This window comes from Saccostrea echinata, unplaced genomic scaffold, assembly GCF_033153115.1.
Source record: "Saccostrea echinata isolate AGI-Se365-2 ecotype Australia unplaced genomic scaffold, CSIRO_AGI_Sech_v1 ptg000002l, whole genome shotgun sequence".
Lineage (NCBI taxonomy): Eukaryota > Metazoa > Mollusca > Bivalvia > Ostreida > Ostreidae > Saccostrea > Saccostrea echinata.
Window position 1 is genome coordinate 809,074 of NW_026889751.1, and position 20,688 is coordinate 829,761.

The 20,688-nt window shown below is 34.1% G+C and overlaps 2 protein-coding genes across 2 annotated transcripts; one reads left to right on the plus strand and one right to left on the minus strand.

Annotated features, from left to right (window-relative positions):
* Positions 1-1,163: 1,163 nt before the first annotated feature.
* On the minus strand, positions 1,164-5,224 carry LOC133203297 (protein draper-like; the record flags this gene model as incomplete). The annotated part of the gene is made up of 4 exons (XM_061339108.1): positions 1,164-1,800; positions 2,085-2,178; positions 2,409-3,368; positions 5,008-5,224. Coding segments are annotated over 4 exons (1,641 nt in total), but the record flags the coding sequence as incomplete, so codon positions are not given.
* A 5,024-nt stretch (positions 5,225-10,248) lies between these two features.
* Positions 10,249-19,007, plus strand: LOC133203307 (multiple epidermal growth factor-like domains protein 10). The gene is made up of 6 exons (XM_061339117.1): positions 10,249-10,258; positions 10,981-11,091; positions 11,226-11,387; positions 11,527-11,730; positions 13,413-15,059; positions 18,904-19,007. Exons 1-6 carry the CDS (start codon positions 10,249-10,251, stop codon positions 19,005-19,007), a joined length of 2,238 nt encoding a protein of 745 aa, XP_061195101.1.
* The last annotated feature ends 1,681 nt before the right edge of the window (positions 19,008-20,688 follow it).

A 20,688-nucleotide genomic window follows, 5' to 3' on the forward strand; every position in this document is an offset into this window, starting at 1 on the left:
TTCATGACCCTGGGCCATGGGTTCTGGTGTTAATGTAGGGGTTGTGTTGAATATGTAGTGAAAATACATAATTTCTTTGAAAGTCTTCTCTGCTCCTGGGCATATCGGATGCAAACAAGGTAAAAGCAAGGGTTTTTACCAGATTTTTGAACATTTGGACCATTTGGTCAAGTGTTCTGGTCCAGGACTCTATCAATTTGTATTGTATTCTACCAAGAGAACTAGCCCGCGTGGCGCAGTGGTTAGAGCGTTCACTCTAGAGTCGGGAAGTAAGGAGTTGATCCTTACGTCGCGGGTTCGAATCCCACTGTGGGACATTGAGACCGGTCCTTCGCATGAGACCGTATAAACCGAGGTCCTACGTCGCAGTAGGTGCTGGCCCGAATCAGGTGGAAAAAGATCCCTCATTGCTCAATGGCCCTGACTGCCGAGTATAGTAAAAATTTGCAGCTCTCCACCGGCAAGTGGTGGCGTCTCCATGAGTGAAAAATTCTCGAGCGGGACGTTAAACAATAAACAAACAAAAATTAAGAGAAGTTATTTAATATTCCCTTTTGTCATTCACCTTTGATTATTAGTAACTGTAAATAATGTATTTGAAAGACTAATAGAATAAGGAAATTATGCAAAAATCTTTATTGTATAATACAAATAGGAATTCATAGTTTTTTATGATCAGGTAAATTTATAAATAATAGATAAATAAAAATCAGACAGAAATAGTTAAATGTTCTTCAAAGACCAAGAGAGGCCAATGTGAGAGGTTATTATATGGGGGGTTATATGGGGGTAAAGATAGCACTGATGCACTAATATTTTTTAATAGACTGCATAGTAATAATTGGAGAGCAGATTAGAACTACTTTATGAGTTGTTACTGAATACTAAACTAATAATTTCGTTGATCCTGATCATCCTATTTCTCTTGCTTTTGGGCAACAAAGCTTCATCTATCAGTTTATTTTATACTCTGTGGATCCTCTAAATTGTTGTATTATACTCAGGTGACTTTTAAGGCCCTTGGGCCTTTTGTTCTTAATAATGTCCTATAAAGTGATAAAAATATGTATAGATTTGTAAGGATATTGGCAAAATGGAAGAAATTTGAACAACTTAGACGATCTACAATTTTTTTTTATTTTAGAGATTTAAAGTATGCATCATTCACATCCAAAATAAATACAAATATATATCGCTCCATGCATCCAATATTTGATTTTAGCATGTGTTCTTAAAAGCTATGCTACTTTTTCAGTCATCCACTGATCAACTCGTACTCATTTTCTCTTTTCCTGAATATTTACGTACATGTACATGTGTTATTATGCCTGATTATTCAAGTACTTTTTAGGTGATAATGTTTTAGCCCATGAAAAAGAAAATTGTTAATTTCCTGTTAATTTCCGATCGACTATGAATCTTAAAGAAAATTATTTTTTGTAATAAGACACACGCGAGGAATCCTCCCTTATAATAACGGTTTCATACGGTGTAGACAACTCAGAAGCACGGTTATGCTTTCTCCTTAATATATCCTCATCCAGGGAGGCAAACCTCATAAACCTCTTCGGGAGTCTGATATCCGAATTTATCTCTGCTTTAAAAAAATCATTACAGTCTTCAATGGTGGCGCATGCGTTCTCCGTCACTGGCTCTATATCCGCTTCATTTACGACCTCTCCCTCAATATTAACATTCTCATATGTGTGTTCCTCAACTAGGGAATGGTACTGATGAGATGAGTTCTGTCCAGACAGGCTGAAGGACCGTCCATAATTCGCTTCCGTTCTCGTCTTGTTTCTACAATTCAGTCAATTAAGTAATATGTACTGTGCATCCACGGGTACCATTAACCAACTTATTTCTGTTGAATGTATGTTTCAATTATAAACAAGGAACAAAATAAATCTTAATTAAATAATATTTTTTAGAGATAGATAACATACACCTTTCTGTGGAAACTTTAGATTTCACCACATAAACCTGATAAAATTAGTATGATGACGTTTGTTTATTACAATAAATATGACAATCATTGCAGTTCTCATATAGAGATGTTATTATACAGATAAAGATGAACTCACCTTTCTCTCTGAAGATGGCAAATCTTGACGAGGAAGCCAATGGATAATACTATCAATAATGCTGTTCCACCTATTATCATGACATTTACCATATCTAAAAACGAAAAAAATTTAAAGCAAATCAAACCAACGAAGTCTCATGGGTTGATCAGTTTATTTACTCTTTGCTAAATAGCAAGTGGTTCTCATGGGTTGATCAGTTTATTTACTCTTTGCTAAATAGCAAGTGGTAGACTAATTGTATTAAAAGAAAAAAATTAAAAATAATTTTGGGATTCCTAATGTAAACTTTTTCTGATACTGCAATTTCAGAAGAAATCTTACTTTGAGAGGAGCTCTGAGGACTCGGCGACTGCACGTCATCACAGCTTCCGTTGGTCATGTAGCAACCTGCTCTACATTCAGCCGGACATACCTCCCTGCATTGTCTCCCGTACCATCCCGTGATGCACCGCAAGCATTCACCGTTTGTTTTGTTACAAATTTTACAATTTATTGGAGGGCACAATGATTCACAATATTCACCATAAAAACCTTTATTGCAGGCAATGCATTCTCCATTGATATGACACGTTTTGTTTCTACACGATGAATAACAACTTTGTTTGCAAAAGGCGCCAAATTTTCCATTCTTACATTTTTTACAAGTACCGTTTACAGGATCACAATTATTTGAGTTGCAGTAGTCGCATTTTTCTTGACACTGCTCACCATAGTACCCTTTCAAACATCGATTACACTGTGTCCCATAATGACCAGGTGCGCATTCCAAGCAAGCTCCTGATGATGCAGAACACGAAGAATTCAAACAATCACTAGAACAGTCATTCTGACAGAGTTGTCCATAAAACCCCTCCAAACAATCGGTGCATTTACCTGTTTCGGCATCACATAATTCATTTTTACATTTTGTATTGCATTTCTGAGAACAATTTTTTCCGTAAAACCCAGGTCGACATTGTACACATGTTGTGCCATTAAAACGATATCCAGAATGACAAACTTTGCAGTGTCCTGTTTCTCTTTGACAGTGGTGCCAACATCCTCTCGAACAGATTCTGGTACAGTCCTGTCCCCAGAAAGTTTCGTCACACTGATAACATTGCCCGGTCGTTCTGTTACATCCTGATTGTCCACAGTATTTAGAACAGGTTAAGTTACACGAAGGTCCAAATTGACCAACTGGACATTGGTCACACTCTCCTGTTATCTTGTTACATCTTCCGTGGCATTTTGTAGGACAAAGGGAATCACATTCTTCACCATATACACCATTAGTACAAGCTACATTTACAAAACACAGTGTTTATGATAATGTTAAACTTTTTTGTTTAAAATAGCATGAAAAAGAGAAAATAACCCAGCTTTGTAAACGGGGTCAGATGGTCCCGTCTATTAGTTTACTGTTAGTCGAAGTTTAGCTTTTACACTAGCTTTTTAAAAACATACCAGGTAATAACAGATTCCGAAGCTCGCCTCGACGAATGTTATGAAGGTACTACAAAAACCCACACCAACGTCAATTAACTTCATGTTTTCGTAATGCGCATCCCTACATGCAACGCATATATCCTAGTTTAATCGGGTAGAATTTACATAATTTATGTCGGAAGGGTTCCAAGAACTTGATCTATTCAGTCACTTGGAAAATGTACGTCAAGTACAGCATCAGAAGCAAGACTGATCGTGTGCATCCCGAAATGCATCGTCCATGCAACGCTGGTCCAGATAAGACTCAAAATTACCTGGGAAAGGACTCGCTATAACAAATTCACTGACTTCTGGAAAATCAAACCCAGCATCCAAAGCAAGTCTGGTAGTGTGTAATCCATACGAGTTTGGTCCAGTAAGGGTTTATACATGTCATGTAGATATTTCTGAATGAACCTGCTCTAAGAACTAATTTGCCTAGATGCAACATCAATGAAATTTCATCTAAGATTTAGGAAGGGACCTCCTACATAGATTTTAACCTGTTCAAAAATCGAAAAATGTGTGTAAGAGGCAGAATCAGAGAAAAGTCTGGATTTCCTAGATTATCATTCATTCCAATTTGATTACCATAGGGCCTGCATATGGAAATAAATTTGCTCCAAAAACTTTAACATGTCACCCATCGGTAAAATGAAGGCTAAATTCAGCATTCGTGCAAAATCTAGTGGTGGTGCAATCGCTTCCTGTTTGCCGCGCGTCAAACCTAATACGTAAACATAGGTAGTGACTGTTTCTTTGCAAAGCGCCCGGCATTTTAAATAAAAGACTGTAAGTCACGGGTCTTTCGAAGGAGACCTTAAAACCGAGGTTCCGTGTCTGCGAACCGAATTAAATGTCAAACGCACAACTTATCAATAGTACAATACTTTTAGTACTCATCAACATCGTTTTTATGGTTCGTTTATAAAATATACAATCCGATGAAGACATTTTATTTGACTGTCAAGATTTGTTTTAATTTTGTGTATTTCAAAATCTTGCAAGTCCTGTATCGAAATGTGGAGTGATGTTTTCTTTTCATCGATATTGGTGAGTACTAGAAGTTTTGTGCTATTGATAAATTGTGAGTTCGGCCTTTAATTCGGTTCGCAAGTATCGAAATCAACTCCGGTTGGAGAAGGGGAAATTTCCAGTTTTCGTAATAGCGCCGGATCTGACGTTTTCCTGGCATGTAATATATCAAATCGTAAAAAAAGCCAGGAAAACGTCAGATATTTGGGACCAAATGGCCCGGAGTGCAGAGTATAAGTCTTAAAGCCCTTCACCGGCATACGGTGACGTTTCTATATGAGTGAAAAATTCCCCAATGGGAACAACATACAATCAGTCAAATCAGTAATCCAGGCAAGACTTTACAAATGACCTTCTTAGGAATTCACGTATAGATAAAAAATGAAGTTCACGATGGAAAGCTTTTTATTACACTTACATGCTGAGCTGACTTCGTAGATAGTTAAGGGTACGTGAGGCGGTGCCTGGATCTCTATCGTGCTGCCTAAAATCGCATGTGAACATTCGAACACTACAATTTTCCCTCGCTGATCTGAGTGAGTTTCTTTAGTATCACAAAGAGAATGATTGTTTGTCACAAGGGAATCATGCGTCACATAGACCTTGTATTCAATATCAGAAACTGTCCAAAAAAAAAAAAAAAATGAAAATAAATAATAATAAAAAAAAAATAAGAATACAAGGATTTATTGACTGGGTTCGAGGGCAACATGCGTTTTGTCGGACCCAAGAACCAAACTGTTTGCCTGAGGCCGTTAAGCCGGAGGCAAACAGTTTGGTTCGGGGGGTCGACAAAGCGCATTTTGCCCGAGAACACAGTCAATAAATGTTTTGTTATACCTTTCACTTTTTATTTTGATATAACATGATGTAAATTTTGTTTACCCGCACCGCGGTTTAAACATGGTTAATTCCGTAAAGTTCTGTCAAACTCCAAGGAATGCATATAAGATACAGCTGACCCCGCCCACATTGTGACGTAAGCGATCCAACATCTCATCGACATGTCCAATATCTCTTTCTGCGGTCAAACATCGATTTTTTTTTATGACCGCTAAGTAAAACATTAGAAATGTTAGACTTTTATAAGTATAGAATTACATAGGAAACAATTTTTAAAGGTATAACAATCTACATTTTTTCACATTTTGTATTTGTCATTTTTAATGAGATGAGAAAAGAAAATGCTAGTAATCTATTTTGTTGATTAAATTCAATATTTTTACTCAAATCCATAGTGACATTGATTCTTTTAACGCTGTAGTCCCTGTCTAACCGGACCCTCCACCAGACTGTGTCCTCCGCCTCCTGTACTTTAGAGAAGGTCCGTAGATCTCCGTCCACGGCCTTTCTTGAATCGAATTTCCCTGAGTAAGTATTCTCTTGCCTTGTTTGTTTCTGATACACTATATTTTCTAAAAAAGATAATATTTTGATTTTATTACATTTTCAACAGTGAAATACTGTATTATTTTTTTTATCGAATAAAAGTGATATTCCGACACGGTACGAAAGGATATCAAAATGATATCCTCACAGTGTGAGAATATCAGAAGTGCGGCAAAACTTACGGATTTCCTTTTTTAAAAAAATATCCCCGGCCTGTTATGAGATAGAGTTAATGAGTCATCCTGACAGAGACTAATAGTTACAGTATACTACCAAAGTTTTTCCCAAAATGTTAAAAATCCATATTTACAACGTTTTTCAATCTCGCAATCGCTTAACTATGATGTCTCAAACGCTCAACTATGACGTCACAGCCTCTGAGTTACGAAATGACAGAGGCAAAGGGAAAATCTAAGAAATTGTATTAAGTAGAAAATTCAATGTTTTGTAGATGAATATGGAATTTATTTCACTCGTGAAACGGGATTTTTTGGTATTTTCACTCGTGCTTCGCACTCGTGAAAATATAAAAAAAATCCTGTCCGACTTGTGAAATAAATTCCATATTCATCTACAAAACATTGAAAATCCTCTATATATGATTTACAAAGAATGATAAAAAGGTATGACAAAACAGTTACACTTTATCAACATAACTATCTTAAAATACATGTACAAGCAATCATTAAAAACTATATACAAGTAAAAATGTTTAAAACATTTTTAACTTTCATCAAACTTTTCTCCAGTTGGTACGGAATTGTTGATTCTTCATTGATTAGTCATAGTATGCTAGTGGTCTGTATTTCAATGAATTTAGGTCGCAAGATGGAAAGGAAGTACGATTTACCGTGAAAATTTATGACTGTATCATTTTCTCAGATCAACAATTAATAGCATGATGACATCTAAGCTGATAATAAGTTTTGAATATTTCTTAGATTTCTAAATCCGGGCCCATTTAATAAACTCTTATTACACAAGAACTTGAAAACAAGAAGTTACACTTTAATAGATAGTCAGTTAAGAAATAATACAAGTAATTTGATGGCAAACTTATATAACCAATTTTTATCAGAAACGCCACTGAACGAATACTGTATTGACTCTGTTGAAGATGCTCATCATCATTTTTTTTTGCTTGTCCAAAATATACATCTCCCCGAAATGTACTTTTTCAAACAATCCAAAATATTATTGATTGTGATCAAATTCCTAAACTCGATTTATTATTATATGGTAGCCCTAATCGTGGACTAGGTATTAATATTTTAAAAAAAATTGAAGCAGTACATGCTTACATAGCAGCAACCAAACTTTCTTTGGACACTGTCATGTATGTTACTTTTGTCAATATTTCCCAACCGGTACTACATTGTATTTTCTTCTACTTTTTTTGTTTCTTTTTCTACTATGTTTGTATATTTAGTATTATACCTGTATAGTGAGTGTGTTTACCTTGACCTTGTAGGGAGAGGGCTAAAATGGGCTTTGCCTGCTGCCTAATCCCATTCACTTTTATTTGTATAAATAAAAAAAAAGAACTTGAAGTTTGACTATAAATATGTTTAATATATTAAGGATAAGTAGAGATAAATAGAGACCACATTACTTGAATCCATACATATAAGATATACATGTTATCCACAAAGGGAACGAAGAATTACATGAAATACCCGGGTATATAGATTATGTACCTTTTTGACAGTGTAAATGTTTGGATCCGCCCCATCCTAAATCACAAGTCTGGCATCCGTAGTGGCAATTATTGTGACAGTGACACATGCACACATCACTGGAGTTTGGAAGAAATTTGCACTGACCTTTTTTTGAAAAATGTAAAGCTTGAAAGATTTTTAAAGTAGCGTAATACACACACACACCCTCACACACACACACACACATGTGAAAAAATAATTAACATTAAATAACACACGCACACACACCCCCACATCCCCCCATATATATATATATATATATATATATATATATATATATATATATATATATATATATATATATATATATATATATATAATTATTCAATTCTATTCTTAATACATACGTACATATATAGAAACATATATAACAGTATTACGGCATACACTATTTTCGTACTATTTAGAGAGCTCTGAAAAATTTAGTATCTGTCAAATAGTATTATTTGATACATCAACCTTTATTCACGGATGTTTATAGGTTGAAAAATGTGCTTGCAAAAAGAGGAGTCGGATTTAAGTGTCTGCATATCAGAATACTCTGACAAATCATGTATTCAACTACTTAACAAATAAGACTTGAGAGAAGTATGCATGAAGTTTTTCCTCCTTTTATTACTTATTAACATAATGACTTTACTTGGTAATTACCTTCTATTTTAGGATTGTTAATCACAATGATCCCACAGATCAGGAAAAATGATAATTCCAAAGAAGACATAATTTCAATACCAATATGTCTGGAACATTTGTTCATGTCTGACATTTCCACAATCCAATAAAAATACACCTGTCCTCATTGTGAACACTTAAGTTCAAATCCACAAACCTTCCTCAATATCTGGCCGGAAGTTCTAAAACATTCATAAATAGTCCAATAATACAAAATATCATGAAATCGGAAATGTGTTCGAAGGTTTCACAGCAAGCGAATCCATACCACTTAAATACACTTTGATCGAAAACAATTATATAGTACATGTATTTTAAATACACACAAGTTTACATCCATTCATAGAGGAAGTATGGAACCCTACGTGATAGCTGGCTTTTCTCTTTTCTGAGACGAAATGATTACATTTTTAACTCATACTGATCGAGGTGGAATATTTATACCAGTATACTAGTATATCTCCATTGATCCATTAATCGTATACCTATCTTTTGAATTGCAGAATTGTATTCAAGTATCCAAGTATAAAGTTTTCTATTAATGAGGATATTGCCATAAAGGAAATATCTTTTTACCCTAAAATCAGTTACTATCTACTAATTCTGCTTATTTTGAAGATACTGATACATGCTCCCTTTATAAAAAGTTACTTTTCCATACATAATCAACTTATGTGGCACTGTGATTTGCAATAGAAAGACATTTTGCATACTAGTATATCATCACTTTACCCGAAGACGGCTATTGGAGAAATTTTAGAAATATATAGTTGGTTGCATCCTTTGTTATTTTGACGATATTTGATTGTAGAAATGCTAATTAAAAATTGAAATATTTTTTGTGAGATACATGTATATATGTACAAAACTAATAAGAGCCCTAATATGTTAGACAGCAAAACAAGAAAGTTTAGACACAAATAAAAGTCCAATAAATATATAGTTAATTTGATAGACGTTTACCATTATCTTATAGGAGGAAAGTAACTATCATTTCCTGACTTTTCACTTAAAATAAATAGGTGTTTACTATTACGGAAATTCCGTATTTATCACGGATTTTTGTTTTGTTTTTTTTTTTTTTTGGAGAATATGAATTACGGAAATCACGCTTCTTGGTTATGTTCCGATATTTGTTGTTTATGTCGCATTAATACTTAAGCAATGATACAGAGATTCACTTAAAGACCTTAATTATACTGATTTGTTTTCGGATTTTCATATGTAATGGTTAATTACATGTAAAAACACTCGATCATGTGAATATGTTACATGTAGGTTGGGTCAAGGTCATACTATTTTCCGATGAAAAAATACTGTTCTACACTTTTTTCACAAATCTATTTTTCTTTAGTCAATGAAGGTCATCATTTATTATGTCTATCATTTTAAAAAGATCATTTGTGAGTCACATAATAGACAACATTACAAGTATTTGTCTTTACACGAGCTTTTGTTTACCAAACTCGTGCTTAAAACTGCATTTAAAGTTTTCGATCATTGTAAGTATTTTGTGACTCATAAATAATATACGGAAATTTTCTGCCGTATTAAAGATTACATGTGGGTTTTTTGTTGATTATTTGCGACATGTTTGGAAGAATACAGACATCAAAGTAAGATTAATTTGCATATATTTACCATATAGTTAAAGTACTTGTTGTGTATATATTCATCACATTTAGTTGCTCTTGAAAACCACTATGTATATATACATATAACATAGACGAAGTATTTAACCAGCCTAAATTAAGTAGATTTAGATCCTAAAATCTGATATTTATGGGGGGTGCATATCAAAGGATTAATTGTTTATATGTGCTTACTTTTTTCAGATGAAAACGCTCGGATCCCTGTTTATAGTACAGTTTTTAATTGTGATGGTGGAAGGTTTGTTTTTACTTGATGTTTGTAAGTGAAATGAGCGTTATGGTGAAGAAAGGGTTAGTTCTATTCCTTATAAAGGATGGAGAATGAGCACAGGTTCTTTAGCCTAATCATGGAAAGGTTTGGAGGGATAAGGAAATCTTAATTGAGGTCTCTTAAGATAATTACTTTGAACTTTCAGGGAAGCATTTATTAATTCAATCTAACGATTTTATATTGTATTTAATTGCTGGTCAATGTTAATGAACTTACATTTACCGAAAAATGTGAAAAATGATTTTTTTTTTTTTAATCGTCCATTTAAACGAAAAATAATTTAAGAGTAAATACGTTGCTCATTAAAACATTGGAAGATATTCTGAACATTGAGAAAACGATAAAAATAATAGAAATCAATTGTGTGGGATTAATAAATTACACCTGGGGGAAGGCGACATTTTAGTATTTTTAGTATTTGGTAAAATCGAATTTCATCAGTACACTTTCCCTTACTAGTCACACAGCTCTTTGAAAACTGTCTACCGATTTCAATCAAGACAACCCTACAGTTAAAAATGTGATTCATTTATAAAGATCAATATTAATGCAGCTCTGGAGAGGAATTTATCATCTTACGATTTTGTAATTGAAGTTGGAATCAATATTTTATGTTAATTCTCGCCTCATTATATATGTATTTCAATATCAATATTCATTCATCTAAATTCTCACTTTTCAATATCAAGGACAGTGTTGGAGCAATGGAACCTGTGACTGTCACTGTGTAGACTGTAACACAACCTGTACAGAATGTCTGCCTGGATGGAGTGGTTCTACTAAAAACAAATGTCAAAGAGGTTAAGTATACTTCAAATAATCTTAGTTTACAAGCTGTAAAAATATGCTTTTAAAAATTAACAATCATTTACAATGTATATTTTTATTTTTTCTTTGTCTACATTATTGAATAGCATGGGTGTGTTTTTTTCAGCTAACATTTTATATCAAAGTTATGTCGAAAATGAAATGAATTCTCGAACACTAGATGGTGATGTTAATACTTCTGTAAAGGTTTCTTACTTCAATCCATATGTAAGGGTCCAATTAAAAATGTCTACAGAAATTGATAGAATACACATTACCCTCCGACTTCGTAAGTACTTTTTAAATATAGATTTATTTCTCAGATTCTAATTTATAACAATTTTAAAACTATGCTTATTAGTAGACCCCTAACAATCTCCATGGCATGTATGGTTGGGTTATCTATGATAATTATGTTTTTGTTGTAGGGCGAAATGAGACCTATACATTTTATGTGAAAGAAAAAGAATTTTCCCGTAATCTTGATGAGATTTGTGACACATTATTGCATAACGACATGGATACTAAGAAAACTGTACCAATGACTTGCAGGAAACCTCTGAAAGGAACTTATCTTGAAATCGTATCTACAAAAAATACAACCCTTCAAGTGTTTGAATTTCAACATTTTGGTATGTTTTGCAGTTGCTCTATCAGTCACGGTGACGTCACGCACGGTGTTGTTGTCAATTTCGGTAACGTCAAAATGACATTAAATTACGTGACGTTAGAAAATTAATTTGACGTTACTTTTTTTTTTTATTACATTTTTGATGAAAGAAAAAATATAAACGTAGTATGTTGTCAAATATACAATGCAGTTCATTGAAAATAATTAAAATCTCTGCGATTTTGCATGCATATTGCGGGAGGGAAATATGTGCATAATTTGCCTCATTTAATAAAAAGCTCGGTAGAAATTACAAAATTTATTATACATCATATTTTAAATTCACCTGCTTTTTATTTCATTGAGATGCATTCAAAACAATTCCATGTCACATCAGCAGGCCCCAGTACCAGCTCTTTGTTTGTAGTATAGTGTACATGTAGATATGTTCCTAGTTAAGCATTTAATTTAAGTTTTTTCATTGGAAGTCCCTATCCCCACCCCACCTTTATCCCCCACCCTCGCATAGACACTTACGTACTGAGTACTCCTTTTTGTTACATACAATAGATCTAATTATTTCAAATAATTCATTTAAAAAAAGGAGAGGAAACGAAACCGAAAATCGACCCCCTCCCCCATTTTCTCATTGTAAAGGATTTTCGATATGGAACAGTTTCAAGGTTTTGTGTTTACCGGTATTTAAAAAAAATATTTAAGTTTTCTCCTTACCCCAACATCTTTTATATGAGTTGCAACATGCCTTACTGATCTGGATAATGATCGTTGGTTTCGTACTCTTTGGGGTGCTTATGCAGTTTACCTGTTATATGCGATTGCATATCTTTTTCTACAAAATTTCCATGAGGCTTAATTATATGTTTTGCGAGAGTGTACAAGTTTTGCTATCTTACACTCGGCTGTTACAGACATTCGTTTTCTTATTTCTTCAAATAATGAGTTGATAGTTTGTACTTAAAATTTTAACTATATAAAATTTATTCCGTAATATATAGTATCCTTATCTGTATTTCAATATGCTATACAAACATGTTTAAAACATATTTCTTGAGAAATGTAAAATTTGAGTGACTGTGAAGTGCGTTGATACGGATTTCAAAATTATGTAATTAACTTTTGATATGCTGGTAAAAATGTAGCAACTCTATCTTTTAGTGTTCTTTTGTATTAACTTTTATCATTATAAAAATAAGAAAATAGGATTGTATGCATTTTCTGGCCATCTTAAAAAGACAGGAAATTAACACACGATAGTATATATTGATTGATTGTGTGTTGTATTACGTCTCATTCGAGAATTTTTCACTCATATAGAGACGTCACCATATACCGGTGAAGGGAATCAAATTTAGACCTTTACTCGGCACTCAGGGCCATTGAGAGTAAGGGTTCTTTATCGTGCCAACTCCTACCGTAACTCGGGACCTCGGTTTTTATGGTCTCGTCCGAAAATCCCGCGACTTTCACTTCGGGCTCTTGGCGAAGAAACGATCACTACCTATTTTTACGTCTTAGGTTTGACGAGGTGAACGATACTCGAACACGAGCCTCCCGATTACGAAGCGAACGCTCTACCACTAGGCTACCGTGCCCAGTTGAGACAGGATATAAACCACATTATAAATTACATCATGTTATTAATTACATTAATAATTTAGTTTTCAAATTTATTTTTTATACTAGAATGTACCAGCGGAACTTACGGGAAAAACTGCAGCATCTGCCCACCTGGCTGTGACAAAGAGTGTGACAAAATTACGGGAAATTGTTTTTGTCGGAAGGGTTTCTATGGAAACTTTTGTAAAGAGAGATGCTCAAAGTTTTGTAATGAAAGAGGTTGCAATTCGGATACTGGCGATTGCTTAGAATGCAAAAATGGGTTCTTTGGGAATCGGTGTGAGTTAAATTGCTCAGTGGGTTGTCATGGACGTTGTGATAAGACATCCGGGTATTGTAGTTGTAGAACAGGGTTTTATAATAAGAACTGTTCTATGCCTTGTACAACAACGTGTTTAGACAATGTGTGTAATCAAACATCAGGAGACTGTCTGTCTTGCAGTAAGGGTTATTATGGAAGTCACTGTAATTATACCTGCCTCGGAAAATGCAATGGAAGTTGTGAAAAAATGACCGGAGTGTGTGATAGATGCTTTAAAGACATTTATGGTCAATTTTGCAATAACACATGTCCCCCAAATTGCGACGGTGATTCATGTGATAGGAAGAATGGTAACTGCGAGCAGTGCAAGAAAGGATACAGTGGGTCAAAATGCAATGAAACATGTCCAAGTAATTGTAAGCAATGTAGCCAAGATGGATACAATTGTGAAATTTGTGAAGATGGGTATTTTGGCTCAATATGTGCTGAAAAGTGTCCCGATTCCTGTGGAGGAAATGGATCCTGTGATGTTCGATCAGGTAACTGTCATTTATGTTCTACCGGATTTTACGGCTTCAATTGTAATCGTAAGTGCAGTAAATATTGTGACTTACAGGGAGAATGTGATAAAGATACAGGACAGTGTGAAAGATGTGTTCCAGGGAGATATGGGCAACTTTGTTTAGAAGAATGTAGTCCTAACTGTTTAAATTCCACATGTTTTAGAAATCAGACCTGTGTTCATGGGTGTAAAGATGGATGGTTTGGTGAGAATTGTGACCAGGCGTGTAGTGCTGTTACGGGAAGTTGTGCACACTGCGGTTTTATTGATGGAATTAAAAAAATACAGTGCCTTAAATGTGAGAATCCTTGGTTCCTTTTTGAATCTAAATGTTTCAAGTGTCCCGAAAATTGTTCATCGTGTGTATCAAAGGATGTGTGCATACAGTGCAAAAATAACTTTTTCTATGGTTCAATATGTGAAAAAAAGTGTGACGATGCCTGCTTAAGTAACACGTGTGATATGAATGGAAACTGTTTATACGGATGTAATAACGGTAAATACGGCAATGAGTGTGACCAAACCTGTCCCGAAGGTTGCAAATTATGCTTCAATGCGTCTAAATGCTTGGAGTGTGAAGATGGTTACTATGGTGAGATTTGTCAAAAACGTTGTCAAGATAACTGTAAACTATGCTATAATAATTTAAGCTGTGAAGTTTGTACTATTGGTTGGACTAATTGGAGTAAAATGTGCGATAGTTACGAAGATTGTCCTGAAGTTATCAGTCCCCTTGTTTGTGCTTTCTGTGATCATGGATATTATGGAAATCGTTGTGTGGAAAAATGTGATCATTGTATCAATTCAACATGCAATGCCTATGGAAAATGCAGCATAGCCTGTAAGTCAAACATAAACTCTGAGGAGTGTGCTGATTCAAAGGATTTTGGTATGTTCTTAACTTTTCAAAGCATGAATTTGATATTCTGTTGCGTTTCTTGTAATCTATTTAAGACAATATTCTTGGTATACAAACAATTCAATAAGTAATCTGTATCTGTCCAGTCACTATTCATGGCAGAATGTACAGCTTTATTTCAGATTTTGAAAGAAAAGTACACAAAATGAGAATAGATAATTTAGAGGGTTATTTTATCTACAACGTCTCTTTTCTTGATTCTGTATTTTTTCATTTGAGAGGTTTAAAAATAGTGAAAATATCTCTATGTATAAAAAACCCAAATGGACTAACAACCTCTCCTTTAATGTCGTCTCTAAATACTGCAAAAATATAAATTTTACGAAACGGGTATTATGTATATTTAATATCATAATATTTTTCTCATAAAATTTCTGTATTAACATTGCTTTGTATGTAAGGAACATTGTATATAGTGACAGTCAGACAGTATATAAAGAAATTAGTCAATGTCCTGCGGTTTAAATACATTTTTTGCCAGCAATAAAAAAAAAGAAAAGAAATATTCACTTTATGAAAACACAGGAGCCGTCAACGCTGTTCATAATTTGTCGTTTCAAGCTATTAAGGTATGTACATGTATATTTACGACAGTAAACAGGGATTTGTAGTAGTAAAAGTAAACTTTTAAGTAGTATGAAGACTTAATAACATCAGAAATGACCCTTTTAAAAATGTATTCAAACTCCAGAGGGGCTTGAGTTATCCAAAATGTTAACACCCGAAATTATTTTAGGTTATAAAAAGATCTCTAGAAATTAAAAAAAAATGCAGCTTATCTTGGAAATGTCTGTATATGCAAAGATATTAAGTGTTAATTGTCGGATTATATTTTAAGACGAAGAAATAGTGAGTGATGTTCCGCAGCCGCATTGGTATCTTATGTATAAAGATATGTCGCGCTTTTTGTTTGCGAAGGAATCTAAGGTAAGTTTCACGTACACGACCGTCAATGAATAAGTTCATTGGTTACTTTTGAAAGGTGACACGAATTAAACCTTCGTGGGGAACATTTTCTCTTGATTTGTATATTACGGTTATTTAGTTTTGGTTATATTTTGATAATTATTTTTAATGGCACAAAATGTTAAATCCTTTCCCTGATATAGTTTTGTTTTTAATTTCTTGGGCTGTTTTCGATAAACCATGTACTTGACATACCTGTTTTCATGAATTCGTACTTTTGTTTTTAATTTAGGCGTAGGTTTCCTTACCACCTTTTCTCTTTCTTTCATTATGATAGAAATAAGTAACAAGCTATTTGGATTGATGTTACTGCTGTAATATATCAAATTTTAACTCTTACTTCATACCTGCTATAGTATTTTTCTCAAAATGTGGAATCTATATGTTCTATATTAATTGATGTCTGACCTGTTCAGTATGGGATGTTAAGCGATACTGACTGAAAATGTGGGCAAGAAGCTGTTTAAAAATACAAACGTCCAACGTCTACCGTGACACAGGGCCTCGGTTTTTAATGTCTCATCCGAAGGACCCTGCAAAATATGAAAATCAGTATCTGTTCTTATCCTACTTAAAAGAGATATAATTAAATTGTTTGAAATATGAACATAGATGATATAAAAATTATTAAATATTTAAGCAATAGCATTTGTATATTCAGTAATGAGCATCAAATTACACATATATTCACAAACACTCTACACAATACAGACACAAACATAAACTTATGAAACAAAAACAAACTCCTGCAGTTAAAAGGTGCTCAGCGGTATTTTTATATCTTTCCAAACCCTTCATACAAAATATAGGTTTGAAAACATTGATTTCAATATGCACTTTAAGATATGACTGTAAGTCTGGTGTGAACACGTAAGGAGGACTTGCTGGTATAAGCAATTCAGGTAAAATTTCCCTGATGCAACATTGAAATTAACTAAAACTTTCTTATGTATGAAATATGGAGATAACGAACAGTATTCAAGCTCAAAGTCCATTAAAACAATACAAATCGGGAGTAGAGCAAACACGAACCTCCAAAAACATCAGAGGTGGGATCAAATGCCATGGAGGAGTGAGCTTCCCCCGCCAACCGGTCCCATCCGCAGTGTGCTCCTTGTCATGATCGGGAAATACATGTAACAGGAAAAAACGTTTACAATTCAGTGTGTAAACAATGGCTTAACAATTAGTATGAAAAACGTCAGTCAGCATATGTCTTAATCATACATTGTATTTGCTGACAAGGTCATTGTATCAACCATAGAACTTACTAAATGATGACTTTAAACGAGACTGTTGATATTCTTATCTCATCAACTTGTTTGTCAATAACTTACCTCGTTTTAGAAATTGTTCATACGTAGTGCATGATCTAGCGTATCGAATCAACTGAGAGATAGAAACCCCGTGTGCAGGTGATGAAGGTATATTGCTGCATAAGTAAGGGAAGTTGCCGGTTTGAAAGTTAAAGTCATCACGTTCATCATAAAGCTTTGTTGTTAGATAACCATTAACGTCTTTTCTAGTAAAATATCCAAATATGAAACAGATGTGTCAGACTCTGTGGAATCTTTTATTTCAAGCTCATTGGGATATATCGTATCTGCATAAAAATGAAAATAACCATTGTTGATTGACAATACGTCGTCGATATATCTAAATGTCGAGTTGAAGGCCACAACAAGTGTTTTCTTCTTTTCACTTATAAGATTCTGAACAAATTCTGCTTCATATGAATACAAATTTAGGTCTGCTAATAAAGGGGCGCAATTGGTACCCATGGAAATTTTAATAGATTGTTGGAGGACCTGGTCTCAAAAAGCACATAGATATTGTCACTCAGAAACTCGGGCATCTTTTTAATATCAACTTCAGAGTACTTGTGTGTACAATCAGAATGTTTTTTAACAAAATAATTTTGCAAATGACCAATGACAAGGTAAGTAAATTTACGAGTTCCATTTTGTTGCTTTGCACTGTGCTACTGACTTAAATCACAGGAGTTACTTCCTTCGAACTTCCATCATTGAACTTTCTTTGTTCTTTCCTTTTGAGGGAGCTGTGAATGGCTCATCCTGATTTTTTTTTTCGCTATATCCTTTAAACATGTTTGGTGTCGTTTTTTTCATGAAAAGCTTTATATATCTATATCTTTTTTTTTTAAATTATAAAAATTTTCTTTTCTTCTTCATGAAAGCTCATTGCGGTCTTTAAAACTGTTTAATACCCTCATAATTATGTTCTTGGTTCCATATACATGTATATATATATATATATATATATATATATATATATATATATATATATATATATATATATATATATATATATATATTTGCACACTGAATATTGGAATCCACAGTCCGAATGTATGGCAGTGAGATGTTGCTCTGCCTGTAGCTGACACGTGAATTCATCGCACAAAGTACACTTGTACTTCAAATTCACGAGTATAAAGAATGGAGTACATATCGACAAATCAATTTCATAAAAAATATAAATGTCGAAATTTCGCTAGGCATATTTATCAAAATAAATAATAAATAAATAAAATAAAAATAAGAATACCAAGTGAAAAAAAAATGTCAAATATTCCTATTATTTAGCATCTGATTTGTTTATTTTCATCATCTTATAATTTCAGTCTACTGTGGTGCAAGATGTCTCCTTTGTGCTTGAAAGACTTTTTAACTTTGTATTGCAGATCCTTTATTCTTTGAATGACGTATCTTTGTATTGTATTCACGTAAGTTAACTTTATGTTATTTCTTGCAAAATTGTCAGCGACTCTTGTCTATCTTTCTTGACAAATTACAAGCAAGCTCAGTTATGTTTTGATTTATTTTAGGTTCTGGTCTACCTAACACTAAATCGAGTGGCAAGGTTATGGGGCGACCAAACACCATTTCACATGGACCCGACCCAGTAGACTCGTGGACTGAGGGTCAATAGACGAGCATTAAAATGGGTATCAAGTCATCCTAATTTTTCTGATTTTCATCTACAAAAACAGATAACAATGTTTTCGATAGTTTGGTTTACCCTCTCAATCATGCGGTCATAATGTTAATTATATACTGTACCAATTTTTGATGCACCAAATCCAAAACCAGAGCGATGCATGAAGGAGATAATCCTTAATTTTGAAATAAATTTCTAAAATTTACCACAACAATTCAATATATACCCGTATTTCCAAGCTATTACGGAAGTACTTAGCTACTGGGCTATAGAGACATTCGGGGACTAACAGTACACTGATATCACAATTGTTACTTTTACTGTTTCACTTTTTGTTGTATTTTCAATTTGATTTGTAAGGATATCATGTGACAGAGCAGATTTACCGCCAGATCTGGTAGAAACAGTTTTACAGATGATATTCTCATAAACACAATTTTTTGAGAGGACAATTATACCGTCAAGGTACACTAAACAGATTTTTCAAGAAAAATTAAATAGAACTTTTCCCCCGAGCCTCTCAAAAGTTGCACCGGCATTGAACAAGGCAAAAGGCATTTTATGAAACTGTCAGTGCCCACCCCATGTATTAAAAAAGCTGTTTTAGGGATGTTTTCTGAAGCCATCTCGACTTGCCAGTATCCGCTTTTTTAATCTATCATTGAAAACCACCTACATGTAGACCCCGATAGTGCATCTAGTGAAGAATCGATTCTAGGGATTGGATAACTATCTTTTATTGTGATGTCATTCAGTTTTCTATACTCAATGCAAAATCTGATCGACCCATCTTTCTTTTTGACTAAAACTTTGGGGGAGCTCCGTGGGCTATTGGATGTTTCATTTACCCCTTTATTTGACATATCTTTCATCTCATTTCGAGCTTCTTGCATTTTGGCTAAAGGATTGCGTCATGAAAGTTGTTTTATTGGGGGTGCGACCTCAGTGTTACCCTAACAAAATAATACTATAGTTAATTATAATAAATCAAAGTGTCAAAGTTATCACCATAGTAAATCAAAGTTTTCATAGTGATCACTATAGTAAATCAAAGTGTCTAAGTTATCACTATAGTCTCATGTCAGAAGAGGTTCTTGAGAAACTACAGTACCAACCAGACCCAACCTGACACCTAAACAGTCTCAGAAAGCAGTCCCCCCGGGACTGCTTTGGGACCGCTCTGGGACTGCTGTGGGACTGCTCTGAGACCGCTGTGGGACTGCTCTGGAAACGCTATGAGACTGCTCTGGGAGCTGTGGGACTGCTCTAGAAAGCAGACCCAGCAGTCCCTGGGACTTGTTTTTAAAAAAAATTATCTTAAACACCTCTTTGCAGAAAGAAAACAAAACAACAACAGGGAGCTGCAAATTCAGAATTCACAAGGGGCGGAGCTATCATGTCACTCAGAACCTTTTTCACGCATGAGTGAACAAAGCAGTCAGAGAAAGCAGTCCCAGGGACTTCTGTGTATTTTGTGCTTTAATCAATATATTTCAGTTTTTTTCTGAATACAGACTTTTATATCAAATACTCTTAGGGCATTAAAAGCTAATTTTATCCCCCCCAAAAATATCAATTTATCAGTAAAATGTGCATATTCGCTGCTTTTATCCTTGACGGAAAACAAATAAGAGCACCTGAAGTACAATATCCATAACATAGTATGACAGGT